The sequence below is a fragment of the Dermacentor variabilis genome, chromosome 3 (assembly GCF_050947875.1).
Source record: "Dermacentor variabilis isolate Ectoservices chromosome 3, ASM5094787v1, whole genome shotgun sequence".
Lineage (NCBI taxonomy): Eukaryota > Metazoa > Arthropoda > Arachnida > Ixodida > Ixodidae > Dermacentor > Dermacentor variabilis.
Window position 1 is genome coordinate 227,225,160 of NC_134570.1, and position 21,291 is coordinate 227,246,450.

The window sequence follows — 21,291 nt, forward strand, 5'->3', positions numbered from 1 at the left end:
CTATTTACTAAGGTAATCGAAAATATAACAGGAACACCTTAGACATCTGTCAAGCAATAGACCAGGCAGGATTCCGTAAAGGCTACTCAACAATAGACCATATTCACACTATCAATCAGGTGATAGAGAAATGTGCGGAATATAACCAACCCTTATATATAGCTTTCATTGATTAGGAGAAAGCGTTTGATTCTGTCGAAACCTCAGCAGTCATGGAGGCATTACGGAATCAGGGTGTAGACGAGTCATATGTAAAAATACTGAAAGGTATCTATAGCGGCTCCACAGCCACCGTAGTCCTCCATAAAGAAAGCAACCAAATCCCAATAAAGAAAGGCGTCAGGCAGGGAGATACGATCTCTTCGATGCTATTCACGGCGTGTTTACAGGAGGTATTCAGAGACCTGGATTGGGAAGAATTGGGGATAAAAGTTAATGGAGAATACCTTAGTAACTTGCGATTCGCTGATGATATTGCCTTGCTCAGGGGACCAATTGCAATGCATGCTCACTGAACTGGAGAGGCAAAGCAGAAGAGTGGGCCTAAAAATTAACCTGCAGAAAACTAAAGTAATGTTTAACAGTCTCGGAAGAGAACAGCAGTTTACGTTAGGTAGCGAGGCACTGGAAGTGGTAAGGGAATACATCTATTTAGGGCACGTAGTGACGGCGGATCCGGATCATGAGACGGAAATAATCAGAAGAATAAGAATGGGCTGGGGTGCGTTTGGCAGGCATTCTCAGATAATGAACAGCAGGTTGCCATTATCCCTCAAGAGAAAAGTGTATAATAGCTGTGTCTTACCAGTACTCACCTACGGGGCAGAAACCTGGAGGCTTACGAAAAGGGTTCTGCTTAAATTGAGGACGACGCAATGAGCTATGGAAAGAAGAATGATGGGTGTAACGTTAAGGGATAAGAAAAGAGCAGATTGGGTGAGGGAACAAACGCGAGTTAATGACATCTTAGTTGAAATCAAGAAAAAGAAATGGGCATGAGCAGGACATGTAATGAGGAGGGAAGATAACCGATGGTCATTAAGGGTTACGGACTGGATTCCAAGGGAAGGGAAGCGTAGCAGGGGGCGGTTGAAATTTAGGTGGGCGGATGAGGTTAACAAGTTAGCAGGGACGACATGGCCACAATTAGTACATGACCGGGTTTGTTGGAGAAGTATAGGAGAGGCCTTTGCCCTGCAGTGGGCGTAACCAGGCTGTTGATGATGATAATTATTTGCTGAAGCGAAGTCTTTTGTAATCTCTAAAAGTTGTGTTACTGTAGATAACCCTTTTCTAAAACCATGTTCCATTGGGCACAATAAATTATTTTGTTCTAAGTGTGTCATGATTGCTTTGTTAATTATATGCTCGAGTAATTCGCAAAAGTAACTTTTAAGTGACATCGGCCGATATTTGTCTGCCAGTATCTTTTTTCCTTCTTTGTGAATAAGAGCAACCTTTGCGCATAACCAGTCCGCAGGTAACGTGGCAGTACTAATCGACTCGGTGAATATGGTGTGTAAGAAGGGTGTTAACTGTTGTGCATATCGTCTCAGAAACGTGTTAGATATGTCATTAGGACCGGGCACTTTCTTGGTATCAATTTGTAAACGCAGGTTCAACACGCCTGACTCTGTTATCAGAAGCTCTGGCATAACGACGGCAGGTTCAGCCAAGGATGTGCTTGTTACAGGTGAACGAGTGAATACCGATTGAAAATAATTATTAAATGTATTTGCTGTAGCGCCTTCACTTGTTACAACAGAGCCATTGATTTCTAAGTTACTAGCACGATCCTTTGGTTTCGACAGATACCTCCAGAACTTTTGTGGTTGGTTCTGCAGGAAGTTCACTAGGGTGTTTGAAAAGAAGTTATTTCTCGCAGTTCTGATCTCCGATTTTAACGTATGCGAAAGTTCACGTATGTCTTTGCAGGTATTTCAATTATTCCTCATTCTTTACAATTTCCGTTTAAGGTGGATTATGTGGCGTGTTATCCAAGGAGACCTATTCCCAATTCTCTTTAGTTTTGTAGGTATTAAGGTTTTTCCACAGTGCACGATAGCTTCTTTTAATTTCACCCACAGCTCATTAACAGTGGGCCGAAAGACTCAATTGAAGTATTATCTAGTGCCTGCTCTAAGTCTTCTATTACGCTTTCGTCGGCAGCCCGGTTGTAGTCTTTAATTTCAATACGCGAGGGGTTAGTATAACCGTTTGGACCCATATTTGTGTTGCGTACTGTCAACACTAAAATCTTATGATCCGAGATACCATCAGCTATGCTAATACTTGTTGATAATGATCCTGACACAAGAGCCAGGCGCAGCAGCGGCGACGTGTCTCCCTGCACACGTGTGGGTTCTTTGAGAATTTGAGATAAAAAAGAAAACTGAACATTATATCTAAAAGTTGCTCAGAACTCTGCTTTCCTTTCATGCCCACCGTTAGGTGTTCCCAATTTATGTCCGGTAAGTTGAAATCCCCTGTTAGCATTATCGTAGTGCGTGGGTTTGTCACGTTCTGTAGATAGTCATGCACTTGTGCTAGATATTCATCTGGCGCTCCTGGACATCTATGAATAGCGCCTATTAAGAGCGAGTTCTCATTAAGCTTAACCCTACACCATGTACTCTCGTGATTTGCTATGCCTATTTCTCTTTGGAAGGGTAGGTAATTCTTCATCGCAATAGCCACTCCACCTCCACGCCCGTCACGATCTGTGCGTAACAATGTATACGAGGAGGGGACTACTTCTGAATCATGGATTTCAGGATGGAGCCAGGTTTCTGTGATGATTATAACGTCTGGAGAGTACTGTAGTATTAATTCTTCACATTTATCAACTTTATTAACAATACTACGGGCATTGAAACAAAGCAACGAAAGCGAGGCATGATTTTGATCCCGTCAGGCGGTCGTACCACTACGCCCCGTGTCAATGTCTCCATTTGCCCGCCCAACTTGGACTCGCTTACTTTCGCGATCATTCCACACGTATAGCTCGTCGTTTAGCTTAAGTTTGTCAAATACAAGCGTAACTTTATCACCATTTGCACGATTATCTTTGGCTGACTGCCACAGCTTTCTACGCCTATCGCGAATATCCGCAGAGTAATCTTCCGATATTGATAGCGAACTGCCTTTCAGCTTGAAAGCATTGCGCAAGATTGACAGTTTTTCTGTGAAGTCATAAAAGCGCAAGATTACAGGACGCTCTCGATTTTCTTTATTAGCGCGAACGCTGTGAATACGCTCCAGCGAACGTACTTCAACGCCCAATTTATCCCTGATAACGCCTTTCACAACTTTTTGTTCAAGTGTTGCCTAATCTTCCCGTACGGTTTCTTTGAAGCCGTATACCACGATGTTATTTCTTCGACTGCGGTTTTCTAATTCATAGATTTTGTTCTTAATTTGGTTCACATCTGCGCGCATTGCTTTGACTGTTGTTACGGACTCATCGACTTTTTCGTGGTATTGTCTTAATGTAGACAATGCAGTTTATACTTGCGTTAACCTTTGATGTACACTCTCGAGTCCACTTTCTTGGGTAGCCTGTGAAGTCTTAATTGAAGTGACCATGTCAAGAATTTGGTACAGCTTATCTGGACCGGGATTCTTCTCGACATCACCATTCAGTTATAAAAGCAATTGGACAACACAGAACGACTCGTAGCAATAAGATAGCAGACACTGTGGGCTTGGCAGCAAAATAAGGCCTACGCAGTTGGTTTTTATGCAATTGGAGAAAGACCGTTTGTAACTAACCTGGACAAAGAAGAGCACGAAGTTTAGCAGTGTGCGCCGAACGGTGCCGCCAAGCCCACTGGCCTGTCCGTGCCGCTGTTCTAGGTTTTTAAGCGTTTCCCACGATGTTATCGACGCCGCTGGTAATCCAAAGGGCGGGTCCAGTCGGGAAGTTATCTGCTGCGCTTCCTCGTGATGCTGTGGTGTCCGCAGAGGCATCAGGCTGACTATCGGGCGAGGCATCAGCGGTTCATAGCTGCTTGTCGAACTGTGGTAATCCAAGAGCAACGGCAAGGTGCCATTGCTTGGCCAGCTTACATCCACGAGCACCTGGACAAAAAAGAGCCGGCGCCATGTGTTGGAGTGCCCATGGCGCCTGCCGCGCCCTGCGTTTCGTGGCAACCGGCGGGTCTCAGACGTCAACCACAGAGGAGCTCAATGGCCACGTGAGGGCACATTTATGCCCGAACACCGATTCGCAGAGCAACCTCGCCCCAGGAGGTTTGCACGCAGACCAACCGTTCCTCCTGCGCAGCCGCCTCACTGTGCTACACGACCCCCCACGGCTGAGCACTCCGAGGAGCGGTTCATAGATCGCCATTTGCCTGTGTGCTATAGATGCGGAGACTTAGGTCACATTACCGGGTACTGCAATCGCCGCCAACCACCAAGGTTCGACCGATCGACGATGTCTAGGGGGTACCGCGCTCCCCTGGGCGAAACGTATTCGCCCTCACACACATATCCAGGAAAGGAAAATCCAACATCCACCCGTTCCTAGCAATTGCTACAAAGGAAACCCATACGGGTTCCTCGAAAGAAAAGCTTCAGAGTTGAAGAAAAATTCGTCCTGGTCCGGGACTTTTCTTTCGAGGAACCCGTATGGGTTTCCTTTGTAGCAATCGCTACGAAAGGGTGGATGTCTGATTTTCCCTTTATTGATTACTTCTCTCCACCCTGCGGGTTTCCGCAGAACTGCCATGTCCTACCCAGGAAGCCTACCTCACCAGCAGCCGGAGCCGCTGCGGAACCGTTCTCCAGCATCCGATCGCAGCTTGACGCCCGCTCCTCGCGTAAGCCGGTCGCCCTCTCCGCGGTGTCGCTACCCGTCGCCGCCTCCGGAAAACTAGTCAGCGCGGCCGTTGGAGGTGAGGTCGCTGGACAATCTTCAATGTCGACAGAGATACCTCCAAAAATTTGCATGTTTAAGAATAATGTGTCTGCAGTAATTGACGGAGTTTCATCAATGGCCTTAGTGGACACGGGAGCAACCGTTTCAGTGATAAGACGCGTTTAAAAGCCTCCTAGGATTAAAGGTGATGTTTCGCTCGGACCGTGCCGATAGTTTCGCGAAGTGAGTGGGGAGTTGTATCCTGTGGGCGTGTGCAATGTAGACATTACCTTGAGTGGTCCAATATTTAACGCAGAGTTCGCTGTTCTACCTCATACTACGCACGACGTAATCCTGGGCCTTGATTTTTTGAAACTGTGCTGCCAATGCCGACTGCAAAACGGATGAAATCAGTGTAGGTACGAGCTTTTCTGCTTCGTTTATGGAAGGCCCACCGTATCATGAAAGTGTGCTTTGTGTATCCAGGGATACAGTTGTGCCTCCGTTATCCGCAACGTTTGTTTCAGTTGCCTGTTTCCCTACCACCGACGGAACGTTTGACGCTGCCCCGGAGCCCGTTCATCTGAGTTGCATGAAGACGAATATGCTGATACCGTATTGCACGCTGTCAGTTCTTCAGGGACACACTAACTTGTGGGTCGTAAACTGTTCGAGTGCAATACTACCACAGTGTCTGAAACTTGCCGCCTACCATGAAGATCAAGGGCTATCGCTCGCCATTCTTGGCCCCTGATTCTGCGGATGACCGCCATTTTGTTAATGCACGCCCTGCTGCGCACTCCTCAATTCTAACTACGGCGAACAAGTCACTCAGCACTAAGCAGCGTCACGAAGTGATTGGTCAATATTCTGTTAAAACATGCCCGACTGTTTGAATTTTTGCAGCAAGAGGGGCCACCATTGTTTCCTCCTTCTCGTATACACCATCGCATAGATACGGGATCTGCCCAACCGTTGCGACAGAAGCCATACAGAGTCTCACCATCGGAACGCAAGGTGATCAATGACCAAGTCCACGAAATGCTAAATAAGAATGTAATCCAAGAATCCTGTAGTCCGTGGGCAGCGCCAGTGATTGTTATTCAAAAGAAGGATGGTACATGGCGATTTTGTGTTGACTACCGCCCTCTCAACACCATCACTAAAGAGGACATATATCCTCTTCCGCGTATTGATGATGCTATTGACTGCCTTTCATCAGCGTCTTACTTTTTGTCTGTTGATTTGAGTTCGGAGTACTGGAAGATTCCTATGCAGAAGGCAGACAAGGAGAAAACAGCATTTGTAACGCCAGATGGACTTTTTGAATTTAATGTGATGCCGTTCGGGCTCTGTAATGCGCCTGCAACTTTCGAGCGCTTCATGGACAACATCCTGCGTGGTTTGAAGTGGGAAGTATGCATGTGCTATCTAGACGATGTAGTGATTTTCGGGCGCACGTTCAGTGAGCACAACGCACGTTTCAATCTTGTGCTAGACTGCTTGGACAAAGCGGGTTTGGTGCTCAACTCGAAGAAGTGTCATTTTGGAGAGCGCCAAACACTCGTTCTGGGACACCTAGTGGATAAGGACGGTATACGACCTGATCCAGCGAAGACTGCTACGGTGGAAGCCTTCAAGCAACCTCGCCATGTAAAAGAGCTACGCAGTTTCCTAGGGCTTTGCTCATACTTCCGCCGGTTTATTTGGGGATTTGCCAACATCGCTCATCCGCTGACATGCTTCCTCCAGAAGGGCGTTCCCTTTGAATGGACTCCTGAATGTGAAGCTAGTTTTCGTGAACTGAAGTCTCGCCTGGCGTCCCATCCCATCCTCCGACACTTCGACCATGCGGCTCCCACAGAAGTTCATACGGACGCTAGCGGTATTGGCATCGGCGCTGTCCTTATTCAACGCGTCGACACCAAAGAACACGCCGTCGCCTATGCGAGTCGCTGTTTAAGTAAGACCGAGCGTAACTACACCGTTACAGAGCAACACTGTCTTGCAGTTATTTTCGCAGTACAGCGCTTCCGGTCATACCTGTACGGGCGCCCCTTCACTGTGGTGACAGACCATCATTCTCTCTGCTGGCTGGTTAATCTCCGTGATCCGTCGGGCCGGCTTGCGCGTTGGACACTCCGTTTACAGGAATATAACTTTACCGTTTCTTATAAAAGCGGCCGCCGACACGCCGACGCTGACTGCCTCTCGCGCATGCCGCTTCCAACGACGGAATGCGACGCGGACAACTTCGACCGCTATATCGCATCACTGGAGCCGGGATTTCCTGATATAAATACCTTCAAGGTCGAGCAACAAGAAGACAGAACTTTAGAACCACTGCTCATTACTGCAAGGCAATCAGCACCATCCATCCGTTTCTGCGTTCGTGATGGGGTTCTTTACAAAAAGAACTATTCTGCTACATGCCCACGATATCTTCTGGTTGTCCCGGAGAGTATCCGTGTCTCCATCTTGCGCGCTATGCATGGTGATCCAACATCTCGTCATTTGGCATCTGCGCGAAAGCTCTACCGCGTTTAAGAAAGTTTATACTGGCCTAAAATGCGCCAGACAACCGACCAGTACGTGTCCAGTTGCAGCGGATGTCAACGTCACAAGCGTCCGACGAGTGTTCCTCCTGGTCGACTACATCCAGTGCCACCCCTCCCTCCCTCCCTCCCTCCCTCCTTCCCTCCCTCCCCCAGCGTTCCGTTTGAGCAAGTCGGCATCGACCTTCTAGGTTCTTTCCCGCGATAATCTGATGGGAATCGCTGGATTTCTTGCAATCCGATCACTTGACACGCTACTGTCAGATAGCTGCGATACAATCGGCTACTGCAACCGAGGGGTGTATTCTCCTGCTGCGTTTTTTTCATTCTCCGACATGGTCGAAGAGATGCTTCGTCTATGTGCTTCAAGTTTTCGACATTCCATCCCGTATCATTCACAAACAAATGGCCTTACGGAACGCACGAACAGAACTCTGATAAGAGAGTTCATAAGAACAGATCATAATAACAGAACATAAGAACAGATCACAAGAACTGGGACAGTGTGCTACCTTTCAGTACGTACGCATTTAACACCTGACAGCACGACATTACGAGCTACAGCCCCTTCTTTCTTCTTTATGCTCGTCTGCCTGGTTATACGCTAGACACTATCTTCCCGTTTTCCAGTCACGATCATCTTTGCATATCAGAAACAGTCTGTCTTGCTGAAGGAACCCGACGACTTGATTCTTTGCGCACTCTTGTTTCACAAGACCGCTCAAAGGCACGCTACGACCGCCGACGCCAACACGTCATATATGACCCTGGTGATTTAGTGTGGCTCTGAAAACCAACACCACAAAACGTCGAATATGTGAAAAACTGCTGGCCCACTATGTTGGACCCTATGTTATTGCTGAGCGTATCCGCGAATTAACCTACTGCATAGCACGCCTCACGTCAAATGGCCGACGGTCAGCGAAGACTGCACTTTCGCATGTCGCCCGTTTAAAGCCCTTTATTTCTCGACAGCCTGTTTGGCTTGCCCGACGGGCTTCGTCTGCCCGGTGGGAAATGTGACACTCTTACGTGCGTAGTGCAATTACGCCTCAACAAACAGTATGGGGGCATCCAAGAGAGGTCAACGAGGAAGACGGCGTGCGACTGGCTAGCTGAATCTCAACAGGCGCTCAGGTGATCAAGGCCATCGCGTCTAACACTACCCGGGTCGAAAATAAACGCCTTCCGTGGGCGTAACAATATTGTACGAAGCTTTTTGCTAATACGTGTAAAATGAGTGTTTCATGTCATGTCAGAATCAAACATGATGCCTCAATATTTTACGTTAGTTGAGAACTCTAAATTGCAGTTTATACAATTAGAGTCGTGAACAAAAAATGTCACAAAACGATCAAAGTGCTCCCAAAGTTGCTCTCGAAGAGAGTGGACTTTTTTCTCTCAGCTTTTTCTACCTTAATTATGACCATCTACCCAGCTGTGCAGGTGATCACAGCAAGTGACAAAGAGTGCTGGTGGACAAGCGTCCCTTCATTATTGCGACACATCTGACACAGTGCAGCTGTGGCAATACGCGTGTGTTAATATATAAGCCAGATTAGGTTCTCTGAGTCTATGTGTTAATATATTGATATCATCCGATTGTGGTCTAGCAGGGAAAATGGTAAACAAGAGAAGTAATTTTAATTTGCGCTTGGTAAGTTGTGCAAGCAAACCAATTAAGCGGTTACACATGGAATGGGACATTTGTAGATGTGTTCTACAATGATGCAGTCCTGAACAGCTTTATAGTTAAGTGATACGATTTTAATTTCTCTGTAAAGCTTGCAGCAAGGTACAGCATCATAGGAGGCTGGCATCAACAGAGGTCTTATTTACTGTGAAGTTCAAATGAGGTGTTCCTGTTATGGTGATTGTATATATTGAGTTATAATCACGTAGAGGCAGACATAGATGGGAAAATGAATTTCTTTTGGACAGTGGCAGAAATTCACGGGTAATACATGTATACATAGACATTACATCGCTATTGTTTAACCAAGTGGTGCCACTGCATGCTAGAATTTACAGGGCTCTGATTAAATAATGTCAACTTTTGTTGTAACATTAAGGCAAAACCTTTTATATTATTAGAGATTACCACCATTGTGTACCGTCATAGTGTGATATTTGCCCTAAATGTATTTTACATTGTCTGTAAGACTCTTCACACTGGTGCCTCATGAAAATTTATCATGTGAAACATGTAATGGAGCTCCCCAATTTGCATGAATATAATGCAAGCTCTTTTTTCAATAGTTTGTCGCTTCAGAATGCACTTCACATTATATTACTGTTCGCGACAATATAATGCAGTTTTCGTCTTTATATCTTCTGGCACTTCAAACTTTGGCGAGCTAAACCACAGGGCGGCAATAGTGGAATCGCTACCGCGTGTGGAGCCGTGTTCAAACAAACACGAAGAAAAACTGCTTTGCCTTTTTTGACTGTTTCGCGGGCACTTCTGAAGTACTGCCTGTCTAATAACCTTGATGGCATGGAAGTGCCGTCTGCATCTATGCGTTCCCTTCTGTTTCATTGTGGGAGCACACACATTATAATCGTAATATATATGTTCTTTTTCTAAGAGACCCATAGTCTTCCCCTTGTGTTATATTTCCAGTCCCACTATTTATGTGAAAATGAACAGTGCTCCAATTTCCATTTTATCGCAAAGTAAGCGGCTAGTATTTAAACAATTCTGAATAGCACAAAACCAAAGCCGAATTGCCGAACAGTGCCAAGCGGCAGCCTCAGTGCAGTCTCAGGTAGACAGATTGCATTGGTCATGTAGAGGTGCACATCGTACTTCATTAGTACTTCCTGAGCAATTAAAATGTGTTAAAACTGAATATTCATGTAGTTTCAACCACGTGTTATTGACCATTGTTCCTGCCCTCAGCAAATGTGAAAGATGATCACGGTATTTCTTTTTCTAACTCATTTTTCTTATTTCATTGGGAAACACCAGGAAACCAATCACATAAGCAATCAAAAGCCAACAATGTGTAAACTTGGAACATCGATTGTGCCGTTTGATGACTCTAAGTAGAAATACAACACTTGCCAATTAACTTTCAGTTGACAGGGCTAGAGTACAGTAACCATACTGTATGTTCATACAGTGTCATGTAAATTTAAATTGTAGTGTAGCTTTACAATGTATGCTTCTATTCTTGCATTCTGTAAGAGGGCTGGTAACGTGTTTCACACGTTTAGCAACTAGCCTGTCTTGTAACAGTAGTAAAAATGTGCCAACTGTATTTTCTTGATAATTTGATAACATGTGTAGGCAGTTATCATAGAAAAATAAAGCCACAAGTCAACACATAGTGAGATGCGACTTTCTCTACACGTGTTGCAGGTTCAAAAAAGTAAGGTGTGAGCTGTTGCCAAGGTTCCGACCAGAAATGAAAACCAGTATAAAAGGGTCCACACCACTTATCTCTACTACAGGGGGTGGATAGCACATCGAGCGCCCTCTACTGAAGTCGCCCTTGTCCGACTGGTTGGCGCTTCACGACTCTGCAGCAGCGCTTCTTCACGGGTGTGAGGCATTTCTTCCCCCCCAGATACCGGCATGTTGTGCCGTAAACTACCCAAGCAAGCCAGAGCAGTGTTTCAAGAAGATGTCCAGAATTTTCCCACTGCAGCGCCCACAGCATCGCTAACATAAGTGGCGCACATTGGAAACACTGGTAAATGAGAAAATACTTTATGTAAAAAGAAACTATCAAATACGGATTCACATTGCCGTAGAAGCGCTTACCAGACACGTAGAGACAACGTCTCCTAAATTGTGAAAAACAACGAAGAAAAATTTTTACGGCAGCAATATTATCTGATCACAGGCACTAGTTAGTGCACCATATGCCTTGCTTCCAGGACAAGCCGCTACACGACATAGAATTTCCACTGACTTCAGCTGTGTCCGGCGCGGCGAGTCGCATCCAGCAAAACATAGAGGGCAGTGGTGCACAGTGTTTTGTGTCCCATTTCTCAACGCCAACTGAACACATGGTAAACTGTTCCCAAAGCATAAAAACAGAGGGCAAGAGCTCTAAACACACTGCATTTTAATGTGGCTGGTGTTGGGCAAAGCAAGCACTGTGGCCTAGTTGATTTGCGCGAGGCAAGCTAGGAACCAAAACGTCTGCTCGTTGCTTGCAAATGGCCAACGTATTGTTAGCACGTTGAGGTTCTTTCATTATCATCGCTTATTTGTGTAGTGGAGACAGGCTGCATGAGTGAGCCCACTGATTACCACGTAAGAGTGTTCATAATGCTTGCCATGCATTATCCACTTCATCTGCAGGTCAACCCTATCTTGAGACTCAACCTGATGTTGCCTTTAGAGAAATTGTGGCTACGAGCTTGCTTTCTGAGAGCCGGCTTTTGAGACTAGAGGATGACCTCAACACATTAAACGCCAGAAAAAGTTGTTGAGGATTTCAGATCGAGAATCTTCAAAGCCCAATTCATTTAGCGGTGTTATATGCCGCTGAAAGTTGTTGATTGTTACGTTCATAAGGTGCCCAAGCATTGCGGTAGCAACTTCTATGCTTTGATTACATAGCAAGGCTGTACTCCCCATAAGCTGGTGGCTTTTTGCTGCATTTTCAAAAACTGGTTCCTTGTTTTGTTGAGAGTTTCCAATTTTGCATTTTTTATTGGGTGCTGTGTCGTGTTTTCTGTTTTTACAGCTTCTTAGTTAAACTGAACACAACTTGACCTTTTGCTTGATTTTCTAGATTACACACCCTTGTTGCAAAACAATTTAACTTCAAAACTGCTTGCACCTTACTGAAAGAATCACTTGAAGCAGCCATAGCCACCAATAACATGCAGGACATGATTATGAAAATTACAATCTTGTTGTTAGATCTGCAGGGTGTCCCAACTATCATGCACCAAGATTTAGAAATATGTAAATGCCATGTACCTAGACAGGACCAAGGTAATGTTGTTTGCCGTCGCTTGGAGATATATTATTTTCTTGCATTCCGCCCAATTCCATAATCACACTAAATTAGTTAATAAACTTTTTAAATATAATAAGATAGAAACGGCCAATGAGAAATTGTAGAGCAACATGAAAACCTACCGATACAGCTTTCTGTTGCTCACCATGTGCTACATAAAAGTGTTTTTCCAAGAAAGATGCCTGCGAATACACTCAAAATGCTTTGAGCGGTCAGTCACGCGGCAATTTTGTGTTACAAAGCTACGCGTACAACTTAAACGGGTTATTTTAAGAAAAAGACTTAGCGCAGAAAGCTATCCTTTTTATGCAGCCTGGGGGGCAAGGTTTCTTACACATGGCCATGGCTCTCAAGAAAGATGCCGAGGCCTCAACTTTTGACCCCAGAAGCCAAGACCACAAGCAGTTGTTCCTGCAGGGACCATCAAAAGGTCCCCTGGGGCACAAGTCTAATTCGGCGCCACCACCTTTCTCCTGCTGTTTTTCTACCCACTTAGCTAACCAGGTGAGTCAAAGATGGCAAAGGGAAAGAGAATCAACAGCTTCAAACATAGAACTTGCTCACTTTCAATGCAGTTTAAGCGTGAAATTCTTCCCTTATTTATAAAAAAACTGGAAATAAGCAGATGGTATGGTCTTTGCATGGACACCTCTTTCCTGCGGAGAATTAGCAGTGAAAAAAGCACCTTATGAAGGCTTGAATATTGGCCAGGATGATTTGGTGTAGATAGGATAATGATTATGAACGTTTCTGGTGAAGGTAGTGGTAGTAGACTGAAAAATCAAAGAGTTTAGATATAGATTAGAAGACAGATAACATTCCACTGCCAGAATTTTAAATCATCCCAATAACTCTTGTGTTTGATAGTCTATGCGTGTCGAGCGACAGCGCTTCCTGATACAGTGCTTCTTGATGTTTACTTCTTGCTGACATCATTATTATGCTGAATAATTTACCAGTTTAAATTCCCTGTTTCTCCCGTACAAGAAAATTTAGATTCATCATAAAAAACCTTGTACATGATTTCCGAAACTTGCTGATGAGATCAGAGAGCGGCATGCACAACAGGCTTAGACATGCATTCAAGGGCCTCGTATCTTGCAAATGTTAAAGATATACTCCTGCTAAGCAAGTTCTTCATATCATCCACGAAGTTATTTGCGAATACTAATTTGCCTAAACTATGAAAACAGTCAATCTAAAGCATGTCAAGCGATATCGCGGATGATGAATACACATTCTAACTGAAATACATAAAAATAAACATAGCACCAAATGCAAGAATCATTGGTATGATGCCATTCTTTCAGTGAAATAAAATCTGGAACCCTTTATAATTCAGACTAATAAATACCTCATGAGGGTTGCGACGTGAAATATACATGTTGTATTTATTCGTCTCTTTTTTACTATAAGAACCGATGATGCTTAAAAAGCAGTGAAAGCACCGAGATCACAGTACCTAATAATTTATATTGCTCCAGAAATCAATTTCTCTGCCGACCACAGCACCCCACACTAACCCTTTTTGACAGCAAAGGTGAGACGACGGACATAATACTTGGGGTAGAGTTATTGGCCTTGATTGTTTGAGAATGTACATCATAGTGTACATGTTATGGCCCTACGTGTGATTGCCCTGAAACAAAAAAAAAAGGGGGGGGGGGTTGCGCCTCGCAAAACTGCATAGAGGTTTTTACTGCGTGCAGTTTCAATTAGAAACCTTCACAACTGATACTGAATGCACTTTCCAAAGCATTAGGCTATACAGGTGCACTAGTTTACACAGAACACACTCTTCGCCTCGTCACGGTCCAGGTGACGGTTCAGGTTCTTTAAAGATGTTTCATTGTATGGGAGGGCACATAGCGCTTCACTTATTTGCAGAATATTGCATTCAAATCGTGTCATACCAGATAAATGCATTAGACAGTTTTAACTTGCCCGAAATGTGTTACAGATGTGTACAGGTAAATTGGCAGTAGCTTGCATAAGTACAACTAGTGGAAAAACAATTGCAACTGCCATATATGTAACTGCTTGTGCACAGGTATCGGCAACAGCAATGACTAGGGTACACTAGTTTCCTCTACTGTTGAGTATGCATCCTCCACCAGAAAATAGTTTTTTCCTGCTCTTTTACCAGATTGGAATGTGAAGTGAGGTGTAATTTGTAGGGTATACTCTTGCATAAACTTCATCAGCATTTCTCCTTGTCTGCGCCACAGATCATTGTTGCCGACTGTAAAATGAGGGTGCGTGTTTACAGCACCAGTAGAGAACAGTCGGCGAATCTTTAACGAACAGTAAACACAATGAAGAATCAAATTTTTAGTAATTTTGAACAAATTTAGCCTTCGTTGCTTTTGACTGTGGTGTTTTTCAAGATCTAAGGTTGGTGCGCCTCCACAAGGTTTGACTGCAGGATGTAAGTTTGCATTGAAGAGTGCGTTTGTGTGCATAACACCTCCTCGGCAACGTTCTGCTGCACAGAATGTCATGAGTTTTCGTATGCATCAGTCACCAGCTCACAAACTGGCTGCTCCTTTGCTGGTTAGAATGTAGCATTAATGTGAAGCACATTTGATGTTCTAACAAAAATAATTGTGCCCTCTGATCCCGTAATTTTCCTAACATAATTCCTAGTGTTATAATAGCATGACCGACCCCACGAGAGTCAGTGTGGTGCATAATTATGGTGTGTATGGTTGGGCAGGGGAGCTACAATTATTTTAGAAAATTTTCCGCATGACTAGAATCAGTATTGTGGAGCGCTGTTTATTTTAACGCGAGAGCGTTAAGGAGCTCGTGTCGCAGAAAAGCCGGCGTCATCGGTGTCGGCGGCATTGACCGTGAGCGAAAAATCCCGGAAGGCAATTCATAAACAAAAACAACTTGCAAGATGGGCTGGGTGGGAATCAAACCAGGGTCTCCGGAGTGTGAGACGGAGACGCTACCACTCAGCCATGAGTTCGACATTTCAAAGCGCGACAAAAGCGAATACGGTGTTGCCTTAGAAACGTGCCGTAGAAAGTTATACTGCGGTGTATATCGGTAATTATGAGCATGTAAATTACAGAAGTCAGCAGTTAAACGCGTAGCGAAGTACGTTTCCGCTACATTTCTTCTGCGCTTGGCGCACACGCAGAGCCATCTTGCGGCAAACAGAAAACCCCCTCCTCGCAATGTACGGCGCTGCCCCAACAGCTGGCACGCCACTCGCCCGCTTCTCGCCTTCGTCTCGTTTGAGCGCATTGGGGCCGGCCGTGCGGGGACCGGTGCGAGGCGCGTCGTGGCCCGGCTGTCCGTGCCGATCACGACGTTTGGCTCGCGTAGATCGTTTCTCCCTCCGAGACACCGAGTTCTTTGGTTCATTCCGCTTGCTCATGCGCACGTTTCGTTGCCGCGCCGAACGCTGCGTTGCTCGGCGCTCACCGCGTGATCGGTGGGTGCAAAGTCCGATGCGGGGCGCCTCGTAAGTTATCGCTGCGCCGTAGCGCATTGTCTTACACCCCTTGGCGGGCCGACGGGAACGCTATCGCGTTCCACTCTTGAAGGCGAAGCTTAAGCGTCCTCCAATTTTTTTCACTCATTTATACCAAATTTATCAAACAAGTATAATGTAGATTGCTAGCGCTCCTGCCAATATGTATAATGTGTAGGCATCTGTGTTGAAAAAAAAAAACAAGCTAATGGTTTGCCAGGATCTAAGGTCCATTTAAACCATTAAATTTTGAGCTTACACCTGTGGATATTACTGCTGAATGAATGCCCACCGAGGAGAACAGCCCATAACATCTCCTTCTATTAAAATAACGCTGAAGCTTCGAACAGCATGTGAACTTGGATTTCTTAAAAAAGTGATCCATTATTTTGTTCAAGGTTGCACAGGAAGACAGAGACTTTAGGCGATCGATAGCGGCATCAATATAAACACCGCTCAACTTTTCACAATCTTGCATCTGGTTATCATACTGCCCATCCCATTTTTTTTCACAGGCTGTTCTTTACTGTTTTATTTGATGACCCAGTTTAATATTGATGTCCTTATTTTTTAATGTTTGGTCAATATATATTTTCTTCATCAGCTTTCAACAAGATGTGTATTCATAATGTGCCTTCATTTACCATTTCTACCGATCTTAACCAGACGCATCTTGATAGAAAATTTCTTTTCCTTAATTTTTCGTTGCTTTTTTTCAAATGTGCAAACACTTTACCTTAATTCCCATTTTGACTTCCGAAAAGACTACGTCTACTGGATTAATGATAGCTTACATGTGTACATTTTGTTTTGGTCACGCCTACTCTTTGCAAGAACTGACAACAGTGCCCCTACCCGCTCCATCACGATCACCATTGCTAAGCACCCCCTTCCTGCCTTTAACACTTCAGCTTCTTTTGACCTATTATATGCATCAGCTTCTCCTCCCCCAATGAGGGTAGGGGTCAATGAGCTATGCACACACACAAAAAAGAACGCTGCCAAGCAAAAAGGGTGGGTATCTTGATGACAAGCACTTTTGTTGAAATGTCGGCAGCAGCAACACCCCTTGTTTGATCAGTGTTCTAGGTACAGGTTTGTCTAATCGATAAGTTACTGCTTTGTTGTGTTCTCCGATTATCCTTTTTACTGCTTTGTTTAGGATTTAAATGAACGAATACTGTTCGTTTCTCCTAACAGGAGCAACGTTATCCTTGCAAGACATTTGGGGTCAAGAACAATTTTCACCAGAAAAGAGTGCAAGACGAGTTATTGAAGAAAATAAGGTTGCTTCTGTGATCTAAAGAACTTCGCTGAAATTTTGCACCTTTTTGTATATAGGTTATAAAATGCATTCATACCACAAAGTACAAAGTGTTTTACCTTTTCAGCTGTCAGTGTGTTGGCAAGACAATTTTCTCAATGGTGAGCTGCTGCTTCGGCTATGAGCTGCCTTCACGACATTTGCATGGAAGTATGCGTACTATGGTGGACAAGAGTGCCCTGGAAGTGAGAGCGTCGACCAAATTGCATCTCAGCGTTCAAGACCGCTGGAAACAGTGGATCATGTATGCACATTCCGAACGCAGATGTTAGCGCGGCTGATCCCAGCAGATAGTGCACCAATAAAATTTGGTTGATGCTCGCGCGTCCTGGGTAATTTTGTACTCGATAGTACATTCTACAAACAATGAATATGCTCTGTAAAACAATATACAGAAGCACCTGTACTTCAATGAATATAGTAGAGCATTACATTACTGCTTCATCTTCTTCACCTGTATATATTCATGATCGTCGCCAGCGTCATCTTCTTCAGCGCGCGACCTGCAAAATGAACCATCGAGGTTTAACAGCTGTCTCGCAAGTGGTGGAGGCTGCTCTCGATCCCTTGGTCCTCTACGACTTCGAGTTTCCTTGGAGCTTCGATCAGGTCGCCGCTTGCTCTGCCGTTCGGCCACCATGCCCCAAGAAGATCCACCAGGAGCCTCCGGCGTTAACGCCTCTGCCCCATCGGCCGTTCCTTCATGGACCCTCAGCAGGCGGCAGCGCGATCCCACCATGTTCGCTGGCCTTCGTAGTGACGACGTTGACGACTGGCTGGACAATTATGACCGCGTGAGTGAGTATAATCGGTGGGATGATATGCACAAGCTTCGCAACGTCGCATCCTACCTCACTGACATTGCCAGGACTTGGTTTCTTAACCATGAGAGCACTTTGCCTGACTGGGCGCCATTTAAACACCAGCTCCGGCAGACTTTCGGCACCCCCAATGTCGGCTCTGAGGTCGCCAAGGAAAAGTTTGACGGACGCACGCAATTTCCACGGGACACGTACACCTCTTATATCGAGGACGTCCTCGCCCTTTGCCGCCGTGTCGATGCCACCATTATAGAATCTGATCGTGTTCATCATATCCTAAAGGGCATTGCCCACGTCGCGTTCACCGCACTGGCGATCAAGAATCCGAGTACCGCCAACGATGTGATCGCGACTTGCCCACACCTGGACGCACTGCAGGCCATCCCTTTACAACCTGTCGCCTGTGACACGCCTCCTTCCTCGGATGCGGACCTGCGTATGCTGATTCGAACTCTCATACGCAAAGAGCTCTAAGCGTCTAGCCTGCTCAGTACTCCCGTTCTCCAGCCTCAACCTTCGGTTCCTGGCCCCCGGGACATCATCAAAGAGGAGCTGTCTTCCATGACCTGCGATGCGAGCTGTGCCCCTTCTTCGCTGTCGACCTCGTATGCTCAAGTTGCGGCTATGCACCTATCGTTCGTTCAGACTGCTCCTCCTGCTCCTGCTCGCAACCATCTGGCGACTCTAGCACCCCGTCCGCCTGCTACATCATTTTACACTACCCGGCCTACGCCCCGCCCCATTTGTTATCATTGCGGTATTCGCGGGCACATATCGCGTTTTTGCTGAAGACAACAACAGGACGAACGCCGTGGTTACGATGTTTATGAGAAAGACCTGTTGCTTCCACCGAGTCCCTACCAGCGCCGGCTTTCCCCACGCTCAATTTCTCCACCTACCGAAGCGCCTCGCAACTACCGTCCAGGGCGCCGCCACTCGCCCTCTCCTCTCCGACGCTCGACATCACTCCTGCAACTGGCCACCCACACTCCTGACTACCGATCGGAAAACTAGATGATCAGTTTTTGGAGGGAAAGCTGCATGGCTCGCACTGACTACAATTCCTCCAGCGTGCCCGGACAATACTTTACTCGTGTGTGTAGAAGATGTACCAGTTCTAGCATTGATACGGGAGCAGCAATTTTTATTATTCACGCTGACTTTGCTCTCGTCTACGAAAAGTTATTACACTTTACAATGGAGCTCTTATTCGTGGTGCAAATGTTGTGATTCGGCCATCGGCGCAATGCACCGTTCGAGTTTCAATCGACGGGATACGCCACCACATCCAGTCCGCTGTGTTGTCTTGCTGTGCTCACATGCTTATACTAGAGTGGGACTTTCTCTTTTCGGCGTCTGCTTCCATCTCGTGTTGTAAACGCCTTGTTACCTTGACAGAGACCGACAATTCTGACGACGTGTACCAACCGCACCTTCGTTTACGAACAGCTGAGGATTAAATGGTGCCACCTGGCCGCGAACACCTCCTTGTAGTTAACTCTGACATCACCGATGGCGATATTTTAGTTGTACCGTCAGCCCGCTGTCTATCCAAAGGGATTGCTCTGGCACCCAGCCTTGTTCGCTTCACCAACGGCACGGCCACTTTGGCTGTACTCAACACAACCACTGAGCCAGTACTGCTTCCTAAAGGCGCTGTTGTCATGTGCCACTCATTCTGTTTGTCCTTAGCTCGACTACTGCTGTTTCACGACCACCCACCAGCTATAGATCCGGTACCTGCTTCTGTTCTCGCTAGTGCGAACAGCACCGATCTAACGCCACAGCAGACAGGGGAGTTACTGGCGTTGTTATCCAATCCTAACGACTCCTTCGACGTCCACTCTCCTCTTCTGGGACAGACTTCTGCGACGGCTCATCGCATACATACAGACGACACTTCCATCGTGCGTCGGCGGCCATATCGCTTTTTTTTCGCCGAACGCCAGATCATCGATACCCACGTTGCCGACATGCTGAAACGTAGCATAATCCGCCCTTCCTCAAGCACTTGGTGGTCACCTGTAGTTTTTGTGCGTAAGAAAGACGGCTCAGTGCGATTTTGCGTAGACTACCCTGCCTTGAACAAAATAACCCGCAAAGATGTTTATCCACTGCCCCGAATCGATGATGCGTTAGATTCATTACAAGGCGCTGAGTATTTCTACAGCCTTGATCTACGCTCCGAATACTGGCAGATCCCCATGCACGAAGCAGACAAGGAAAAAACTGCCTTTGCCACACCCGATAGACTTTATGAATTTAACCTAATGTGTTTCGGCCTGTGTAATGCTCCCGCCACATTCGAGCGGATGATTGACACCGTACTACGGGGCCTAAAGTGGAAGACTTGCTTATGCTACCTTGACGACATCATCATATTTTCGTCGACCTTCCATCAGCACTTGCAGCGCCTCGACGAAGTCCTGACATGCCTCTCAACTGCTGGCCTTCAGCTGAATACAAAAAAGTGCCACTTCGCCAGAAAAACCGTTCAAGTACTCGGACACTTTGTCAGCAAGGAGGGCCTTCGACCCGACCCCGATAAGGTTACCGCTGTCCTCCGCTTCCCCAGGCCTTAACGCGTCAGAGACTTGCGTAGCTTCCTTGGCCTAGCTTCGTATTTCCGGCGCTTCATACGTAACTTTGCCAACTTTGCAGCACCGCTCCATTAACTCCTTCCTTCTGGAGCTCCCTGCGTATAGTCGGACGAATGCCAAACTGCTTTTGACGCCCTCAAGCGTGCCCTCACGTCTGAACCTGTGCTTTGTCATTTTGACAACAACGCACCCACTCTTCCCCATACTGACGCCAGCGGCGACGGTATCGGCGCTGTTCTTCTGCAACGTAAGAAAAATTCTGTAGGACACGTTGCATACGCAAGTCATACGCTAACAGCTGCAGAGAAAAATTATACGATTACCGACCAAGAGTGCCTCGCCCTTGTTTGGTCCGTCCAAACATTTCGGCCTTATCTGCCCGGCCGCCACTTTACGGTCGTTCATGATCACCACGCCTTGTGCTGGTTGGCAACGCTAAAGAATTTAACGGGCCATCTCGGCCGTTGGATACTTCGTTTACAAGAATATGACTTCGAGGTTACCCACAAGTCTGGAAAGAAACACGAGGATGCCGATGCTCTCTTTCGTTGTCCCCTACCACCGTCTTCAAACGCTGTTTGCTTACCACCTTTCGTGAGCACACCAGAGGACGCGTCGTCTGCATTCCCTTCACTGGCAGATCTCGACCGGTTCCCGTCCAGCC

The 21,291-nt window shown here is 46.1% G+C and overlaps 1 protein-coding gene across 3 annotated transcripts in view; it reads right to left on the bottom strand.

Moving 5' to 3' along the window:
* LOC142576680 (uncharacterized) overlaps positions 1 to 21,291 on the bottom strand; it is a 516,248-nt gene that overhangs the window by 83,270 nt on the left and 411,687 nt on the right. The window contains exon 14 of one of the 3 annotated variants that reach the window (XM_075686909.1): positions 3,772 to 4,080. The exons of the other annotated variants lie outside the window; for them this stretch is intronic. Within the exon in view, the coding sequence (XP_075543024.1) occupies positions 3,772 to 4,080 (309 nt within the window). The remainder of the gene's footprint in view (positions 1 to 3,771; positions 4,081 to 21,291) is intronic. 3 annotated transcript variants of the gene reach the window in all.